At 42.8% G+C, this 18421-nt stretch overlaps 1 protein-coding gene across 4 annotated transcripts in view; it reads right to left on the reverse strand.

The window, feature by feature from the left end:
- Positions 1-280: 280 nt before the first annotated feature.
- Positions 281-18421, reverse strand: part of FERMT1 (FERM domain containing kindlin 1) — a 69055-nt gene continuing 50914 nt past the window's right edge. For 3 of the 4 annotated variants that reach the window (XM_061436628.1, XM_061436629.1, XM_061436630.1), the window contains 5 exons: positions 18230-18336; positions 16862-17083; positions 15900-16024; positions 14424-14565; positions 281-11006 (listed from right to left, as the gene is read on the reverse strand). In XM_061436628.1, the coding sequence (XP_061292612.1) occupies positions 10833-11006; positions 14424-14565; positions 15900-16024; positions 16862-17083; positions 18230-18336 (770 nt within the window). In that variant the 3' untranslated portion in view covers positions 281-10832. The remainder of the gene's footprint in view (positions 11007-14423; positions 14566-15899; positions 16025-16861; positions 17084-18229; positions 18337-18421) is intronic. The other variant, XR_009740362.1, reaches the window with a different exon arrangement.

Below are 18421 nucleotides of genomic sequence, written 5' to 3' on the forward strand. Positions count from 1 at the left end.
CATAAATTAAGCCTGAGGAAGAACCCAAGATTAGAACTCTGAGATCATTTCTTTTTTTAGGAGTATGGAGAAAATGAAAAATACCTGCCTGTTTTATTTAAGAGGATGTTTGGATCACCAACTCCTGAGTGTAATTAAAAAAAAAATATCTGGCAAGAGTTTGTCTTGAGTGAGGTTACTTGGTAGGTGGTGTCCTTTTGTAAATGATGCTTTCATAGTTGAAAACATTTGTATTTCTTGTTGTGGAATTGCTTTTAGAAGGACTATGATATGCACAGAAAACAATCAATAGAATTACTTTTATTTACTAGAGCATTCACAAAAATATTTTATCAAAATCTCATAACTCACCTTATTTAGTTTTAGATATTTCCAAAAGCTGAATTCCCATGAAAACAATGAAGATTCATCCAGTCAGGATATCCCAAATAAGGTGAATGAGGCTTTGCTAAGAATTTCCAAAGGGGAGTTTTGACGATGCACCATTGCAAAGATCCGCACGTACTTCATAGAATTACATCGTACCAGGAGTGATTGAGATATTAGATCACCCAAACCAAACTCGTTGTCTGTGTCCACTGATTATTATCTATGCCTTCTCTCCCTCCAGTATTCTTTATATTTATTAATCAACTGGGTTTCCATCCCCCCAACTAGCAAAGTTAGTTTTACAACCCTATTTTAAAAACATTTCTTTCTTTATTTGGTTGCACTGGGTCTTAGTTATGGTATGCGAGGCCTTGTTAGTTGCACATGTGAACTCTTAGTTGTGGCAGGTGGGATCTAGTTTCCTGACCAGGGATCATGCCCTGGCTCCCTGTATTGGCAATGCAAACTCTTGGCCACTGGACCATTAGGGAAGTCCCAGAATGCTGATTTTGAATTGAGTTCATGGTTACTTTGAATAAAGACCAAATATGTCAATCTCCCTTGTAGCTAATTGAAGCTGTATGACATAATGCCTGAAGCTAAAGCAGCCACCAAAGAGATGACACCAAAGTCACACCATGAGATGGCAGAGGAAAAGGTTAAAAGGATGTGGGTCTCTGACATGTACATACATAATGCCTTTTTGGTCTGGGCTTGCCTTGAGAGTTTTAGGTAGAAGAGAAAAAACTTCTTGCTTGTTTATGAGTCACTATTATTTTGGGTTTTCTGTCACTTGTAGCTTAACAATTCTAACTGAAATATGTAAAAATTGTGTGTGTGTGTAATTTAACTACATTGGTTGAATTATTATTGACTGAACCCTAGCAAGGCTTGAAAACTCTCGGCCCAGTGGCTGCATCACGTTCTTAGATACATGGGACACATATTCACGTATTTTAAAGATATGTGCATGGGTGAGCTTCATGAAGCCCTGTGGTTTCACATGTCTGGCTGTGACCATGCACATTGTCTGCCCCTGAACGTACTTGCATTTACAGCCCCTTATCCTGGAGTATTGTTTCCCAGTGACTCAGTGGTAAAGAATCTGCCTGCCAATGTAGGAGACACAGGTTTGATCCTTGGATCAGGAAGATCCCCTGGAGAAGGAAATGACAATCCCCTCCAGTATTTTTGCCTGTGAAATCCCATGAACAGAGGAGCCTGGTGGGCTACAGTCCATGGAGTCGCAAAGTCAGAGATGACTTGGTGACTAAATAACAACAACAACATCCTAGAGTGGACTCAGCTGGGTTATAAACAGTTGATTATTCAACAGCTTCTTGCAGAGTGTTTGCCCATTTGTTCTCCTGATGTCTACTGGTTTCAAAGAACCATCTGTAAAGGGAGGCAAAGGTTAGAATAAAAACATTTCACTCAGCCTCTGAAAGTGGCGCTCAGTCCCTGAGGAAGGGTCACCTCTCCCTGGTGGAATTGGCATCAATCATTTACATGCAATGGCAGGAGCTGGGCCAACCCTGTATAGGGGTGGGAGTGGGAGTGGGTAGGGTTGTCTCCGGTCACCGTTGGGTGTTTGCACTATTTGGAAGAAGGCACAGTTCTTTCCCCTCCTAAATTCCGCCTCTGTCCCATTTGCAGTCAAATGTCATATTGAACAAGTAGGTCAGCAGTTAGGTCTAAGATTTTAGAAAGAAATTTTCTTCATTTTGTTGTTGGAAATCTGATGTGATGTAATTGGGAGGAAAAAATGTCTATGGAGTTTTGTAGGTCTGACCTAATATGTTCTGGGAAAAATCACCTCAGGGGTATATTATTACGTATAAAGACAGTCTAGGGCTCTCTGCTCACAAGGACTTGCCATTCACGTGGGAATATCAAGAGCTGTACTCAAGTCAGAGGTCTGGGTTCACATCCTCACTTTCCACATTTTAGCTGGTGACCTTGATTAGTTGCTTGACCTCTCTGTACACAGTTACGGTGAGTGCTGGAGTCTTCTCAGCCCTGTCAGAGAGCCAGGTGTTTGAATCTCTTCCCAACTCTGATGTCATCTTGGGTCATGTTGGCTGTGGTAGGCATCTTTAAACCAGGGAAACTGGCAAATTGGGGCTCCCTCCTGCCCATGGAGTTATTAAAAATTTACCAGGTCTCCCTGTACTTTTCCAAATCTGATAATACCTATCAGGGGCTGATAATACCTATCTCAGCCAGAGGATGAATGGAATGACCTTGTGGGAAGCACAAGTGATAGCCCCTAATACGTGTTAGTTTCCTAGTTCTTTTAGCCATGGATCGTTAGCAATGTTACTGTTGAGACTGCTCTTTGGGGAGGCAGAAGCTGACTTCACTGGCTCTAAGGTGGCTGAACCATTTAACCTCTCAGTATTCCTTTGGCCCCTGGGGCATATTTGACTGCCACAGCAGCTTGTCATCCTACCCTGAAATTTGAGTTATATGACAATAGGTCCTGACACAGATAATGCGGTTGTGTTGGCAGAATGATGACAGAGTTTTGAGAGAAAGGCAAAGATATGGTAGAAAGGCCTGGAATGTTACAATGGAGTGGGGGATGCACCCTGACCTGACTGAGGAGGTGGGGGAATGGACAATAATCACTGAAACCTGGGATATAAGGGGCTACAAGAAACCACCCAGTCTTAAACCCTTGCTTTTCAGCTGAGGAGACAGATACTCTTAGATCAAGGCTTGATCTTCCTCTACCGTTGTTTTTCCGATTTCCTTTTTGACCAGGCTGTTGCTTTTAGCTTTTGATTATGGTAAAAAAATGATCAAATTCAGACTCTGTAAGAGAATTTTGTAAATAGGATCAGAAAAGCAAACAGGGAAACATCTTAAAATAGGAATATAAACTGGTGCTGCCACTGTGGAAAATAGTATGGAGGTTCCTAAAAAAAAAAGATAAATAGTATAAATAGAATTACCACATGATCAAGCAATTCCACTTGTGGGTATTTATCTGAAGGAAATGAAAACCACTATCTAGAAGAGGTAAGTGTACCTTCATGTTCACTGTAGCATCATTCACAATAGGTAAGATGTGGAAACAATTCAAGTGTCCACTGACAGATGAATGGATAGATCTACACAGTGGAATATTAGTCATAAAAGAAGGAAATGCTGCTATCTGTAACAACATGGATGGACCTGGATGGTTTTATGGCAAGTGAGATAAGTCAGAAAAAGATTTTAATAAATACTGTATAATCATATTTATATGTGGAATCTAGAAAAACTGAACCCCTAGAAACAGAACAAATTGGTGGTTTCCAGAGGTGGGGAGTGGAGAATGGAAGAAATAGGTGAAGATAGGGGGGGAAAAAAGGAAAAAAAAGAAAGTGTCTTAAAAGATGAAGCATTATGTTCCATTGTGTGGCCCAGGTGATTATCTGGGGAACCTGTTCTCACAGTGGATGACAGGAGTGCAAAAGGGCAGTCAAACTGCACAAGCTCATGAGGGCCTCTGCTCACATCAATCACTAACATCCGATTGTTCAAAGGAAGTCAAGTGGCCAAATCCACACAATGGGCCAAGAGGTATGTACTACCAACACCTGGGAGGGGGGAAGTATCCAAATTATTACACAAACTTCTTTGAAAATAAGCATATAAATATTTTATAACTGAATGTTCTCATTAAAAATAATAATGTTGGAACTTCCCTCATGGTCCAGTGGTTAAGTCTCTGCATTCCCAATGCAGGGGCTGAGGGTTCGATCCCTGGTTGGGGAACTAAGATCCCATATGCCACACAGCATGACCAAAAAATAAAGATTTAAAAATATGAAAAAAAAAAAGTTTCATCGTTGAATTGCATTTGATAGTTTTTTCATTAACATTTCTTTCTTTGGCTGCACCAGGTCTTAGTTGTGGCCTGTGGGATCTTTAGTTGCCGCATGCGGGATCTAGTTCCCTGACCAGGGATTGAACTCCGGCCTTCTGAGTTGGGAGTACAGAATCTTAGCCACTGGACTACCAGGGAAATCTCTGTGTTTTATAGTTTTTGAAACATCTTTGCAGTCATTCTGTCATATATTCTTTCCAGTAACCCAGTGATTTGGTGGGGAAAGCAGCACCCCCATTTTTAAAGATGTGAAAATTCTGGCTGCATTATTTTCCTAGAACTGCCATAAAATTTTACCTTAGGCCAGGTGGCTTCAAATAGAAATTTGTTCTTTTGCAGTTCTGGAATCTAAATGTCTAAAATTAAGATGTCAGCGGGACCGTGATCTCTCTGAAGGGTCTTGGGAATAGTGTGTTCTTGCTCTTGTGGTTGCCAGCAGTCCTTGACCTGCAGTTGCACGTGTGCGTGCGTGGTAAGTTGCTTCAGTCACATCCAAGTCTATGCGACCCTATGGACTGCCAGGCTCCTCTGTCCATGGGAGTCTCCAGGGAAGAATATTAAAGTGGGTTGTCATTCCCAACCCAGGGATCAAACCTGCATCTCTTACGTCTCCTACACTGGCAAGTGGCTTCTTTACCACTAGTGCCACCTGGGGAGTCCTGGCTTGCAGCTACACCACTCTAATCTCTGCCTCAGTCATCACAGGGCCTTCTTTCTCCCTGTCTCTGCCTGTCTCTTCTCTTCTTATAAAGCCCCCAGTCATACTGGATCTAGGGGCCACCCTAATTTAGTACACCTCATCCTAACCTGATTACATCTTCAAAGACTTTATTTCCAATTAAGGTTACATTCACTGGTTCTGGGTAAACATGAAGTTTGGGGGGAAAACTAGTCAACCCATACACTGGCAAGCAGGTTTTATGGTATTTGTGTTCACAATTCCTCAGTGTTTAATGTCCTCTCCGCCAAATCCATGCCATGTGTCTTAGGCCAGAGCTTCTCAGACTTTGCTGTGTACACATATCACTTGAAGGTCTTGTTAAAATTCAGGAGGTCAGGGTGGGCCTTGGAGCTGGGACAAGGAGGCCCTGGTGGTGAGGACCTCCTTAAATGTGCCCCGGGTGACTTGCTTGCTTCACCCTGTTCCCGGCCCTGTGGATCTGGCATCTCTAACTAGTGCTGTGGATCCAACAATACACTTTCACCAGTATTCTTGCCTGGAGAATCCCCGTGGGCAGAGTTGTCTGGCAGGCTACAGTACATGGGGTTGCACAGTTGGACACAACTGAAGTGACTTAGCACTTATGCACGCAAGCTGCAGTGTATGTGGGTTTAGTGCTCAGCATCTGACCCTCAATAGCAAACAGCGTGCTTTTCCATTTTGAAGCTGAGTGTGTGGGCTAAGTCCTAGAAGAGAAACACTGGTTCTGCTGTGTTTTTAATGCTGGGTCATGTGAACTGACCTGGCTGTTAATACTGATTTTTTTGGAACATTGCAGGTATCTGAGCCCCTTTGTAAGCCCCTCCATCAGACCTCCATCCCTGAGCCTCACCCATTCCTGGAAGACCTCACTATTTCAGCACTGGCTTTCCCACTCTCCACTATGTTGCCTGAAAGAACGTCCTTGTTCTCTTGCAATAGTCACAGTGGGCACAAGTCAGGGCTTCCTTTATAAGGCAGGTGCTGGGCCCAAACCAGCCACTCCACCACCAATCCCTATGTGTGGGGCCTGGGCCCCCAGGCCCTGTTGCATTCCCCATCCCTTCTTTTCTCAAAGATATACAATTCTTTCCCCCTTCTGGGACCTCATTTGCCATCCTTGCTTCGCTGTTATGGGCCCTATTTGGGGCCAACAAGGACACAGGCTTGGGGCTTTGGGCCCTGCTCTCCCCTGAGGCCCTGGGGCCCCTCACAAAAGGCTCTCCCCATCCCCTGGCACATTCCTGCCTCTGGGGATCTCAGAGAGCAGCCAGAGGCTTGCCTCCCAACTTTCAAGGGAGGAGAAGAGAAACAACACCCTGCTGGGTCCTGGACAGCACTGTCATTTGAGGTCCTCTGTAAAGGAGAGACTGTGGGATTTTCTCTCTGTAAGGACTGGAGAAACTGAGGCCTGCAAGGTCACATAGCGGCGAGTCAGAAGGAAGGAAATTCATTTAGTTGAAAATCTCTTTTGACAGTTGTTAGTGAGGAGCATGAGCAAATCTGAAGAGAAACCTCACATTCCCATTCTGTTTACATTCTGTTTACAGAAGGGCTGCTCTGAGGGAACTGGGTCTTCATGCAACACGGATGTCTGGGCAAATGTGGGGAGGCTCCTGGAGGCTCTCTCTAAATCTTCTGACCTAGTGTCATGTGAAGTGGCTTCTGGGAGCTCTGGGCTCCAGGGTGTCTTATTGGAATATGAACTTTCACTCAGAAGATTTCTGCTCTGAATAAATCTGAGAATCCATCACCCCAAGGCCAGCAAGAGTTCAGGGCAGTGCAGGCGTTTGTGAGGAGGGAGAACCCACAGGCTGGTTTTGTTCTCTTTGCTGGAGCTCAGTACTTCCCCTTGGATTCAGGGAGGAACCCGCTATTGAGAAAGAGGATAGGGAAACTTGAATACAAGGAAGGGCTATGTGCAGACCATCAGCTCTTCTAGGATTTTCAGGGTCCAATGGCTCTTGGAAGTAAGGGGCATGAAGAGGGGAAAGGGGGTGGAAAAGAAAAGGAGGCAGCTTTCTCCCACCCTTACCATCTAGAGAGATTTTGGGGTGATAGCAAGGGATGAGGAGGAAGTAGGAAACCACATGCTGTGTGGGAAAATAATGAAAATCATATGTATGTCATTATCTCACATGATCAGCTCTCCTGTGATTTTATAAAAATCATGTGTGTGGGAAAATAATGAAAGAATGTATTTCATGTATATTTCATTATTTCACATGATTTTGCTGCCTCTTCTCTTCCTCCGGTCAGCCTGGAATCTCTCAGGGAGGTTGGAGGGGTGGAAAAGGAGCCTCCTTTTCTATTTCACTTTTTGCTGAATGTACTGAAGTGAAAAAAAAAAAAGTCTTTACTTACAAGTGAATTAAAAAATTGTACTGAAGTGAAAAAAAAAAGTCTTTACTTACAAGTGAATTAAAAAAATTGTTTAAAAATTTTAAGCAATTTCAGAATGTCTTGCTTCTAATGCCTGCAACTCAAAGATGAGTTTTCAAATGAGAGACTCATCTGCTTACTTTTTCGACCTTGGGACTGAAAATGAAACTTTCCCAGAATCAAAATACTTGTGAGGCAACTCACTTGTCTGGCACCCAGACCTTTCTGATACCCCTGCACCTCCCTAGCTCCTAGGAGGCAACCAACCGTCTAGCTTCCCTGGCCCTCCCCAACCAGTGTGTGAAATGGGGACACTGAGCTCAGGAGAGGCCTGCATTGGGCCTGGGGTTGGAGTAGGCATTTCAATGCTGCGCAGGTTTGGTGGGGTTTGCTGGGCTAAGGTCAATGGTCTCTGCAGTTAAGACCTGCCTCTCAATCTTGTTCCATTTCTTACTCTTGCTGTGACCTTGGGCAAGTTACTTTATCTTCTGAGCCTGGTTTCTCCTTTGTGAAATGAGAAGGCAAGTCATTCCTGCCCCTTATGGGTTGATATGAGAATTGCACAAAGGGCGCAACAGTATCTGAAACCATACTCACTATCTTGTAATACCTATAATGGAAAAGAATCTGTGCCTGAAACTAATACAGTATTGAAAATCAACTGCAGTTAAAAAAAAAGAACTGCATGAAAGGATGTCTACAAACTCCACATCCCTAATCCTTATGGACCATCTAAATGAAAGATGTGCCCTTGACATTTGACCATAGATCAGAGGCCTTCTGATGCCTCTGGCTATTTTTGCTCTATGGTGCTTTTTCCAAAAGGTAGACCTGGATAAAAAGAGCTCACTATATGTCAGAAAATCTGGTGATGATCAATTGGTTTCAAAAAAGAAGTTGAAACCAATGATTAATGTTTCTAAGTCAATCTCACTGCAGAGAATATGCTCAAATCTTGGAATTGTGAGCAAAGGCATATGTTAAACCTGAAAGTTGCACTTCTTTTTTAAAATGGAGAAAATATTCACCTTTTTAGAGTCAACAGACTGGAGATGACACAACTAGACCATATTCAAATCTGTAGAAAACTTTTAAAAAGTCATATAAAATAACAAAAAAATGCAGATTTCCCCATGTACCATAGATAAGAAAACAAGGTTGAAAGCCACACATTAATTTCAAATTTCATCATAGGAAGTCAGGTGACCTTTGCACCCAATGTAAAAAAATCTGTAAGTTGCTCTTTAGAACAGCAATGTTTCTGATTTTTGTCACACTTGCTTTTTCCTCTGGGATGTTGCTGTATAGTCATGGAAGAAATGCTCCCTTAAAGGTCTGGTTAAAACCAGTCAACTCTTTTGAGGGTTTACATGGAAATATCAGACAACTAGGAAAAGCGGAGGAAGAAAGTTGAACCAAAGGTCTAGCTTTGGTAAATTAGGCAGAGCTATGTTTGACAGCAGACAGGTAAACTGTGATATCAAGGAGCACTATTTTAATCTAGGGCCCAGCTAGGTTCTAAAATAATGGGGCCCAGGACTATGGAGAAATGACCACCAAGTTCAACACCGTTCACTTGGCACTGGTTTCTGTATAGAATGTTTCAAATTCAGTTCTTTATGACATGGACCAGATTAGTCAAGTGCCTGAGGCACAATTAATCTTTAAGCTAGGCCTCAGAAGTTCAGGTATTGCCTGAAGATTCTTCACTAACATTCACTTCTAAGGTGAGGCTGAAAGAGGAACTTCCAGTGACAACTTCTGCCTCAGGGCTGAAGAGTGCCCAGCCAAGGATGTCTTGAGGTGGCCCCCCGAATTGCAGAGATCTGTCTTCTCAAATAGCTCTGTTGGAAAATAAAGTAACAGTGGATGTCTTTGGGCATCTGAGGTCCAGCCAGGCCCCCTAAGGTTTGCATCCTAAAAGAACTTCCAAGTGGAAAGGGAGTCTCGGCCTTAACCTTGCAACCCATATCCTTTGTGTGACAGAAGAATATTTATAAAAACATAATAAAATACATCTCATATATCCTTCTATCCCCAGTACTGCTTTCTACTTTCTTAAAATTCACTCATCCCAACAGTGACAAACCAAAACAGGAAATGACAATCGAGGCAGCTGTTAATTGGCCCATGTTCATGTCTCATGGCAGAGATGACAAAGCAAAAAGCAGAGGAAAAAAAAAGTTTGTTATCAGCTTTTGATTTACAAAAGTCAAAAGCCTTTAGGGGAAAGGCCATGAGTCATATGTTGCTCAGTTGCTAAGTCATGTCTGACCCTTTGTGACCTCATGGACTGCAGCATGCTAGGCTCTTCTGTCCTCCATTGTCTCTCAGAATTTGCTCAAATTCATGTCCATTGAGTTGGTGATGCTATCTAGTCATCTCCTGGAGTAAGAAATGGCAACCTGCTCCAGTATTCTTCCCTGGAAAATTCCATGGATGGAGGAGCCTGGTGGGTCACAGTCCATGGGGTCACAGAGTCAAGCAACTGAGCACACACAATCATTAGACACAAATCTAAGAGAACACTGCTGAGTGGTAAGAGCAAGGCTTCCCTACCCCACCCACCCACCAGCCAAAGGCCCAGTAGACGGAAGTCTCTAGGGATGCCAAGAGCTCTTAAATTTGGTGGGCTTTGGGGATGGGCTGTCCTGCTCTTCTCTCCCTTACTGGCTGCAATGGAAACTTTGCTGGAAGCCTCGATGCATGTGGTGGTTTTATGAAGAAAGAACTGGACCCATCTTCTTGAGCCCCAACCCAGAGTAGAAGCTTTGGAGACATGAAGCAGTTTTGAGGAGTGGGATTCCCAGAACCCATGTGTTTTCCCGTCTTTAGAAGGACTTAAAGGTGGCTGGAATGGAATGGGACTTGCAGCGGGGTAGGGGGCAGTAACTGTCCAAGACAAGAGGGGTCAATGATCACCTTGGCAGATGTCACTCTGGACTCATGACACCAAGGGCCTCTACTCTGACACCTTGTCACCAACTAGTACAGGTAACCCCACCTTAACCCAGATCTGCACCCTAGACCTTCATCCCCAGAACATGAGAATATTCAGGGCTCCCTCTGCCATTTTCACAAGATGGGAAGGTAAAAGCACTTCTGTTAAGGAAAGACGTATTTCTTTTCATATCTGAGTTTGGGGAATAAGATTTGTCCTTACTACATGTGCTACCTGGCTTTCCTCCGACTTAACAACCAAGCCATAAGCACACAGGCAGCTTCCAACCCTGTACGTGCGGGCTTTTCAAGTCACAGGTGGGGCCTTAGAGCAATGCCAAGTAAGGTGCTCTCTCCCACCCCACATTTTAAGTTAACTGAGGCTCCTTCCACCACAGGTGGCAGAGGGAAGAGTTGGGGGAGGGATGCACTAGGCAAGGTGTCTGAAATAAGGAGAGGGTCTGGGTGTCCATGGGAATATGTGCTGTCAGCCTGGAGCGTACACACGTTTCGGGCCGTGGACCCAGCTCCGGGGAGGCTGCCCTCTGTGTAGGCCTGCTTTGCTCACTCCTGGCCGCTGGTCAACTTGTGGAACAGGTCCTCGTCAAGCGTTTCATTCTGGTCCTTGGAGCGGGTGGACAGGAAAATGTAGCCTCCGATGTACTCATGCACGACTTTGCAATCCGCACTCAGGCAGGTGAATGCAATGGAGACGTTCTGGTCAAACTCGATAGCCACCTGGAAGGGGAAGGCATAGGTACGCTTAAACCTGACAAGGATGGATTGAAAAGAAGCCGCTTGGCTAGAGATGGTCCACAGCTGAGGACTACTGAGGTGCTGACAGATAGTTTTCCCCAAACCCCACGAAACCCCACTGCTTGCATCAAAGCTTACAGAAAAACATCTCTGCTCTGCGTGCGCCCTCTTGTGGTGTCAACTTTGCCGCACACCTGGGAAAACGCTAAGACCTAATGCAAAGATACTTCCTGTCTGTCTCTCTTTAGATGAAAGAACTGTCTAAACACTGTGTGTGGAGGGACAGGATGCTTTGCAGAGTTTTGAGTGGAGAAGAAAAGGCTTACGTGAATTTTTCTATGGCCACGGCCCTCAGTCCTTCCCAGCTAGAAGTCATAAACTCTACACTAGAAGAAATTGAAGCTTGACGGGTTCTCTACCTTGGCTACCCACTGGAATCAGCTGACGACCTTTAAGAACTGATGATCTACATAGAAACATTCTAATCTAGAATGCTTCATTTCTCCCAATTTCTTCTTTCCATCATCCATCCAACAGTGGGTACGTATGGGCACATGTCTCACTTAGATGTGACTTACAAATTCACTTCCAAAGATCCCTTTCAGAAGATGGCCTTTCAATGAATCTTAACACAAAGCGTGCAAAATGTGTTAGTTTACTAACTGTACTTTTGTCAGACATTGGCTACTCTTTAATATCTAGAGACTAGATATTAAACAATTGGGACATACTGTCCAGTATTTACAAAGAATATACAGTAAAGCTAAAATGCATGTAATTTATACAACAATGGATATGTTGAAATGTTCTTGTACACAAAGCAAAACATCTTTGCAAAGTTCATTCTCTATTTGCAACATCTAAGCCTTTTAGATGTCCTGAGGTGACAACATATGATAAAAAGTAGAGCTAGTGAATTAATCAATTTGTAAATATCTTTGTTATAATTGATAAAAAAAGTAGCATCTTGGACATGGACTTACTAATCCATCTGAGAAATGTATGTCAGGACTTGTTCACTAGGTTGGGAGCAGAGGGGCAGGAGAAAGTATAAATGGAGGGATATATGTGGATGTGTTCATATTTATATTTTGCTTCATGTCTCATTTTTAATGGAATATTAAGGGAATGTAGTATTTTAATCATGACTCTGCCAACATCTTTATGTAGAGGTCTGTTGCCATTTTCTACTTTTACGAAATTTTTGTCCCAAGAAAGGTAGGACTACATTTTTTTCTTCTAGATTGAGTTGGTGTACTGTATTCTTGGTTATCAAATACTCATATAACTTTGGCACTTTGAAATGGTAAATATTCATGATGTGTGAAAAAGCATGATATGTAGCTGTATGATCTTAATTATATAAAAATGGATGCTTAGTTTTATAGATACACAAATGAAACCTAGAAGGACACATCAAATGGTAGACTGCTTGTGATTATGGATGACTTTGTGTTTTGCCTTTTGTGTTTTTTGGTTTCCTATTATGCACATGGTAGCTTTTAAGAAATATATGTTATTTTAAAAACCTTAAGAAAAAGAGTCACTGACTTTGGCAATTCCCAGAGTTGGATTTTTTTCCATATGGTGTTACTGAGGTATAACTGATATATCATAAACAGACCTATTTAAGGTACACAGTTGGGTTATTTTTTAAAATTGCAGTTGATTTACAATGCCATGCTAATTTCTGCTGTATAGCAAAGTGATTCAGATATATATATACAGGGTGGGCCAAACTGTTCGTTCATTCTGTAACATCTTCTGGAAAAACCCAAATGAATTTTTTGGCCAACCCAATACACACACACACACACCCACACACACACCCACACACATTTTTACAATAGCCTTTGCTATTATGGTTTATCATAGGATATTGAATATAGTTCTTTGTGCTATACAGCAGGTATATTGCTGTATAGCAATATACCTTGTTTATCCATTCTATATACAAAAGCCTACATCCGCTAAACCCAACCTCCCCCTCCATCCCTCCCTCAACTCTCTCCCCTGTGGCAAACATCAGTCTGTTCTCTATGTCTGTGAGTCTGTTTCTGTTTTGTAAATAGGTTCATTTGTGTTATATTTTAGATTCTGTATCATATGGTATAGCCATATAATTGTATACCATATGTACACCATTATACCATAATAATCATATGGTATTTATCTTCCTCTTTTTGACTTGTTTCACTTAGTATGAGGATCTCTAGGTGCATGCATGTTGCTGCAAATGGCATTATTCTGTTCTTTTTCACGGCTGAGTAGTACTCCATTGTGTCTAGGGACCACATCTTCTCCATCCATTCATCTGTTGTTGGACGTTTAGGTGGTTTCCATGTCTTGGCTATTGTGAATAGTGCTGCTTTAAACATAGAGGTCCACATATCTTTTTGAATTAGAGTTCTGTCTGGATATATGCCCAGGAGTGGGATTTCTGGATCATATGGTAATTCTATTTTCAGTTTTCTGAGGAACCTCCATACTGTTTTCCAGAGTGGTTGCACCAACTTACACCAAGAGCGTAGGAGGTTTCCCTTTTCTCCACACCCTCTCCAGCATTTATTGTTTGCTGATTTTTTGATGATGGTCATTCTGACTGGTGTGAGGTGGCGCCTCATTGTAGTTTTGATTTCCATTTCCCGGAGGTGGATTTATATGGCCTTGAGGGTATAGCAAGGTTTTTCAAGCCACTGCCTTAGAGGCCATCTAATCTCAGACCTTCATGCTACAAAAGAGTTAAGACTGTCAACAGCTGTGCTGAGAGGAATCCATGGTTCTTAAAAAAATGTGAGTCTCTTAACCTCCCTCTACACTGACAGCTTTCTACTGGAAAAATGGGAATGCCAAAGGAATGAGGTAAAGATCCTCCATCATCATTAGAAGAATGTTTTAAATCATCAGGACTCTCAGGTGTCTCTGACTCAGTCCAGCACAGCCTGTGACGTAGGTGTGGCCTGGTTCCTAGGGCAGTGATGATCGGGGTGGACCTGAGAGTCCTCAACCAGTTATACCTCTTGGCAGCCAGTCAGATGAGGCCTGTTTTGGATTTATTCTGTATGATATATACATCTCAGGTGGCTTCTGCTAAGTAATTATCAGCCTAAATCTTATATAATCATACATGAGTTGAAGGAAATTAAACTACTGAGCAATTTTAGAGTCTGTCTGTATGGAGACCAAGCCAACTTATGTTAATTCAAAAGCATTTGGCCTATACTTGTTAGGGAACTGCCCAGAACTGCCTGTGATTATTTTAGCAGACAATTACCACATGCTTGTGGTTTCTAAATTCTAGGTATAAGAACACCTTCTTAAAATCAGAATAAACTGCAGTTCTGAGGGAGCACAGGTTTAATAGGTTCAACATTGAATGTATCCAGACTTTCACTTTACCTGCCGGATTTCCCAGTTTACATTCCACTGTTTCATATTTGTAAATCTCCATGTTGTAATTGGGATCCCAGTGGCTGCATCGATTCTAATCAACCTATTATATGAAATTCCCAGAATGTCATCTTTTTTGCTTCCTTTAAATCTGAAAAAAATTAATTAAAAGATGTAACTGCTTCCTGTGACAAGATGTTTATTCACACACAACTTCTTAAAAATAATACCAACATTTCTAAATCATTTCTGAAGAGTAGACAATGAGGGATTAACTTTCTGCAAAGGGCATTATTATTGTGATAGAGAGAATATGAAGGCTGGAGAGAATTAGGATGTCCTGCTGACATTATTTAAATGAAATTGACATCAGAGGAAAGCAAAATAAGAGGTAGTCAAGTCAATTAATTCAAATTAGTACCAACTGTGTATGCCAGGCACCCTTCTAGGCACTGCTTAGGCACAGTGACCTAAGCAGACAGAAAGAACATTCCTAACCTCATTGAGCTTATATCCTAGCTGGGGGACAGGGTCATGAATAAGTGAAATATATATGTCAGATAAGATCATGAATGAGAATAAAGCACAGAAGTGAGACAGGGAATAATGGCGAGGAGGTTGTTACAATTTTAAATAGAATGTCAGGGAGATCTTAGTGAGAAGGAAGATTTGATTGAAGAACTGGTGTCTATGAGGGCGTGAGTTATGTGGATACCTGGAGAAAAAGTATCTTAGGCGGAGAGCACAGTGCAAAGGCCTGAGCTCTCTTTCCCTCACCAGCCCCCTCATTCTCAAAGCCCTGCCAGGAGGCCAGCGTGGCTCCCTGCCAGGAGGCCAGGGCAGCATGAATGAGGGGCTAAGCTAAGTCACTTCAGTCGTGTCCAACTCTGTGCGACCCCATAGACGGCAGCCCACCAGGCTCCCCCATCCCTGGGATTCTCCAGGCAAGAACACTGAAGTGGGTTGCCATTTCCTTCTCCAATGCATGAAAGTGAAAAGTGAAAGTGAAGTTGCTTAGTCGTGTCCGACTCTTCGCGACCTCATGGACTGCAGCCCACCAGGCTCCTCCGTCCATGGAATTTTCCAGGCAAGAGTACTGGAGTGGGGATAGGAAGTTAAATTCCAGAGTTAAGGTCCTGCAGGGCCACTGTAAGGATTTGGCCTTTACCCTGAGTGTGACAGAATGCCTTTAGATGGGGTGAGAAGAAGCCTGACAGGATTTGACTTAAAAGGATCACACAGGCTGCTAAATTGAAAACTTAGGGGACAAGCAGGAGAAGCAGAGAGATCAGGTAGGCACTCTGAACAGAGGTATGGAAGATTGTCATGAGCAGCCAAAAGTGATGGTCATTTGTGAACAGACAGTATTCTAAAGTTAAAAAAAAAGAGAATTTTATATTCTAGACCAAATGAGAATAAACTGGATTCCAAGGAAGCCACTTAGAATTGAACAGAAAGTAAGAGGCAGGCAAGCATTATAATCACCTGACAAGGTAGTAGGTGAGGCCGAATTCAGGTAGAGACTGCCATGCCTGGATGAATCGCAGCTTGGCTTCGACCAGGGGCATCTGGGCCACGTTCTGGTGGGCTTCCAGAATGCAGGCTGCCAGCTAAGCAGAAGTGGGAGATGTCAAATTCCCTTTAGCAGACACTGACTCTCTACAGCAAGCATCCTGTTGGCTTCAGGTCTCCAGTGAGAAGAATGAACACAAGACCCAATTGCAGCTTCACAAAGACAATTCCTTTCCATTCAATCATTGATTCACTCTCTCTCTTTTTCTATAATACATACAAATCACTGGGGAGAAGCAGGATGATCAGGTAATATGTAGGCTTGCTTTCTTTCTGGGGTCTGTGGAGTCTCCATGGGCAATGGTTCAACTCGAATCATTTTACTGTGTAACTTTCAACCCACTCTTATGGAAGCATAAATTTAAAATTTTAATTTGTGGGGACTAAATCATTCTTTCAAAATTTTTATTCTGGGAATATTGCCATGTTCAGTTAGTAGTCCAGTCATTGCGATCAAAATTAACAATTATTTGGGACTTCCTTGTTGGCCCAGTGGTTAAGAATCCACCCTCCGATGCAGGGAACATGGGTTCAATATCTGGTCGGGGAACTTAGATCCCACATGCCACAGAGCGACTAAACCTATGTGCCACAGTGACTGAGCCTGCATGCTCTAGAGCCTTTGTGTTGCAATTAGAGAGAGGGCCACTTGCCACAATGAAGACCCCTCATGCTGTAATTAAGATCCAACACAGCCAAATAAATATTTAAAAAATTAACAATAATTTCTTAATATCATTTGATACCCAGTCATAGTTAAATTTCCCCATTAGCTGATTTTTCATGATGATGATCTCAATCAATTTAATTCCCTATTCTATTTCAGAAAATACAGGATGTACTGCAAATAATCACCCCAGCCAGATTAGCAGTACCTGTTTAGACTTGTGCTTTTTTGCACACCGAGGTGACACAAAACATTCCGGGTTCATGTCCATGTTTTCGAGACCAGAAGCCACTTGAGGTGCTGAGTTCCGATTTTTCATCTTCAGAAAAGAAAGGATGTTGAGGACCTCTGGCTGGTAGGAGCTGTCTGCCATGGTTTTGCCCTTTGATGCCAAGATGCAGGCAGCCATCCATTGGGCATACTGACTCTCCTGCAAGAAATACCAGAGGGCTGAGAAGCAAGTTCAAGTACAAAGCTGCCATGCTCGGGAACAGAGCAGGATTTGGACCATCAATCTAGAAGATGTGGGGTGGCATGCATTTGAACTGTCTGTCAATCACCTAATTTAACACCATATGAGAGTTTTTGAGTCCTGTATTGAGTTTCTAGAGACCAAGGGACTGGAGAACAGGAATGTTGACTTTGAGAAATTCTGTGTGGAGAACTTTGAATTTAAAGATGAATCAAGGACACAAAGGAGCTTCATGGAGCACAGACAGGTGGAAACTCAAACTACTGGGGGACGTCCTTGATGTATATTCCCATTTTCATATCATGTCTTATCCCTTTACAGAAGACAGTGAGGAAAATCATTAACTGACTTCTCATATTATTTCTCTCCCGGCCTGTCCTTAGCAAAGCTTCTAATCCTATGATAGGAATCAGGTCCATTGGTGGATGTGAACCAGCTAGTTGTGGCTTCTATTGTTCTTTAATGTCTGTGCTCATTTGCTACCTCAGGGAGCAAAGGGGAGTGGTCCAGAAGCCAAGGGGATGTGGGTGAAGAGTGAAATTAATTCTTCAGGGCAACAGTAGGTGTGGTTCACTGAATCACTGGCCTCAGTCATCACCCTCCTTGCATCCACATCTCTAGCCGTGTAATTTTACAGTCCCTCCCATCAGAGCCAGAGTGTAATTTCCCATCTTTTGACTTTCAGCCTGGCCAAGGATGTGCTTTAATCAATGGAGTGTGGTTGGAAATGACAGGATACCTACCAACTGACTCCAAGCTTAAGTGTTAGGAGGTCTCACACATTCCCACTTTCCTTCTGGCACTTCTGCCATCACAATGAGAAGAGCCTCCCCAGGCAGCCCGGGGCTCAAAGTAAAGCCCATGAGCTCAGCCAGTGGTAAAGAGCCAGCTGAGCCAGGTGGATGGCTTGAAGCAGATTTGTCCAGCTGCCCACAGCCTGAATCATCCAATCCCTAGTCACCTGGCAGAATGCTTATTGGTATGTATCTTTATGATTTTTGTGATTGTTACAAAGCAGGAGCTGACTGGTGAGTGCTCTGATTTGAGAAAACAACTGAGATGGTTTGTCTTGAGGCTTAATAAAAGAGAAGTGATTTTACTTACATGGTCACATCTCAGATACACTTCATTCATACCATCAGCAACCGGGATTAGTAATTTGATTCCAAATTTTCTCCCTGCTACATTCACATCTGGCACAACTTCACAACCTGAACGATAGAAGGCAGGGAAAGAACTGAGTTCTGAGAAATCAAATATCAGATGTGCATCTAAAAACAAAGAGTTTGAACATAA

This window comes from Bos javanicus, chromosome 13, assembly GCF_032452875.1.
Source record: "Bos javanicus breed banteng chromosome 13, ARS-OSU_banteng_1.0, whole genome shotgun sequence".
In the NCBI taxonomy this organism is placed as follows: Eukaryota; Metazoa; Chordata; class Mammalia; order Artiodactyla; family Bovidae; genus Bos; species Bos javanicus.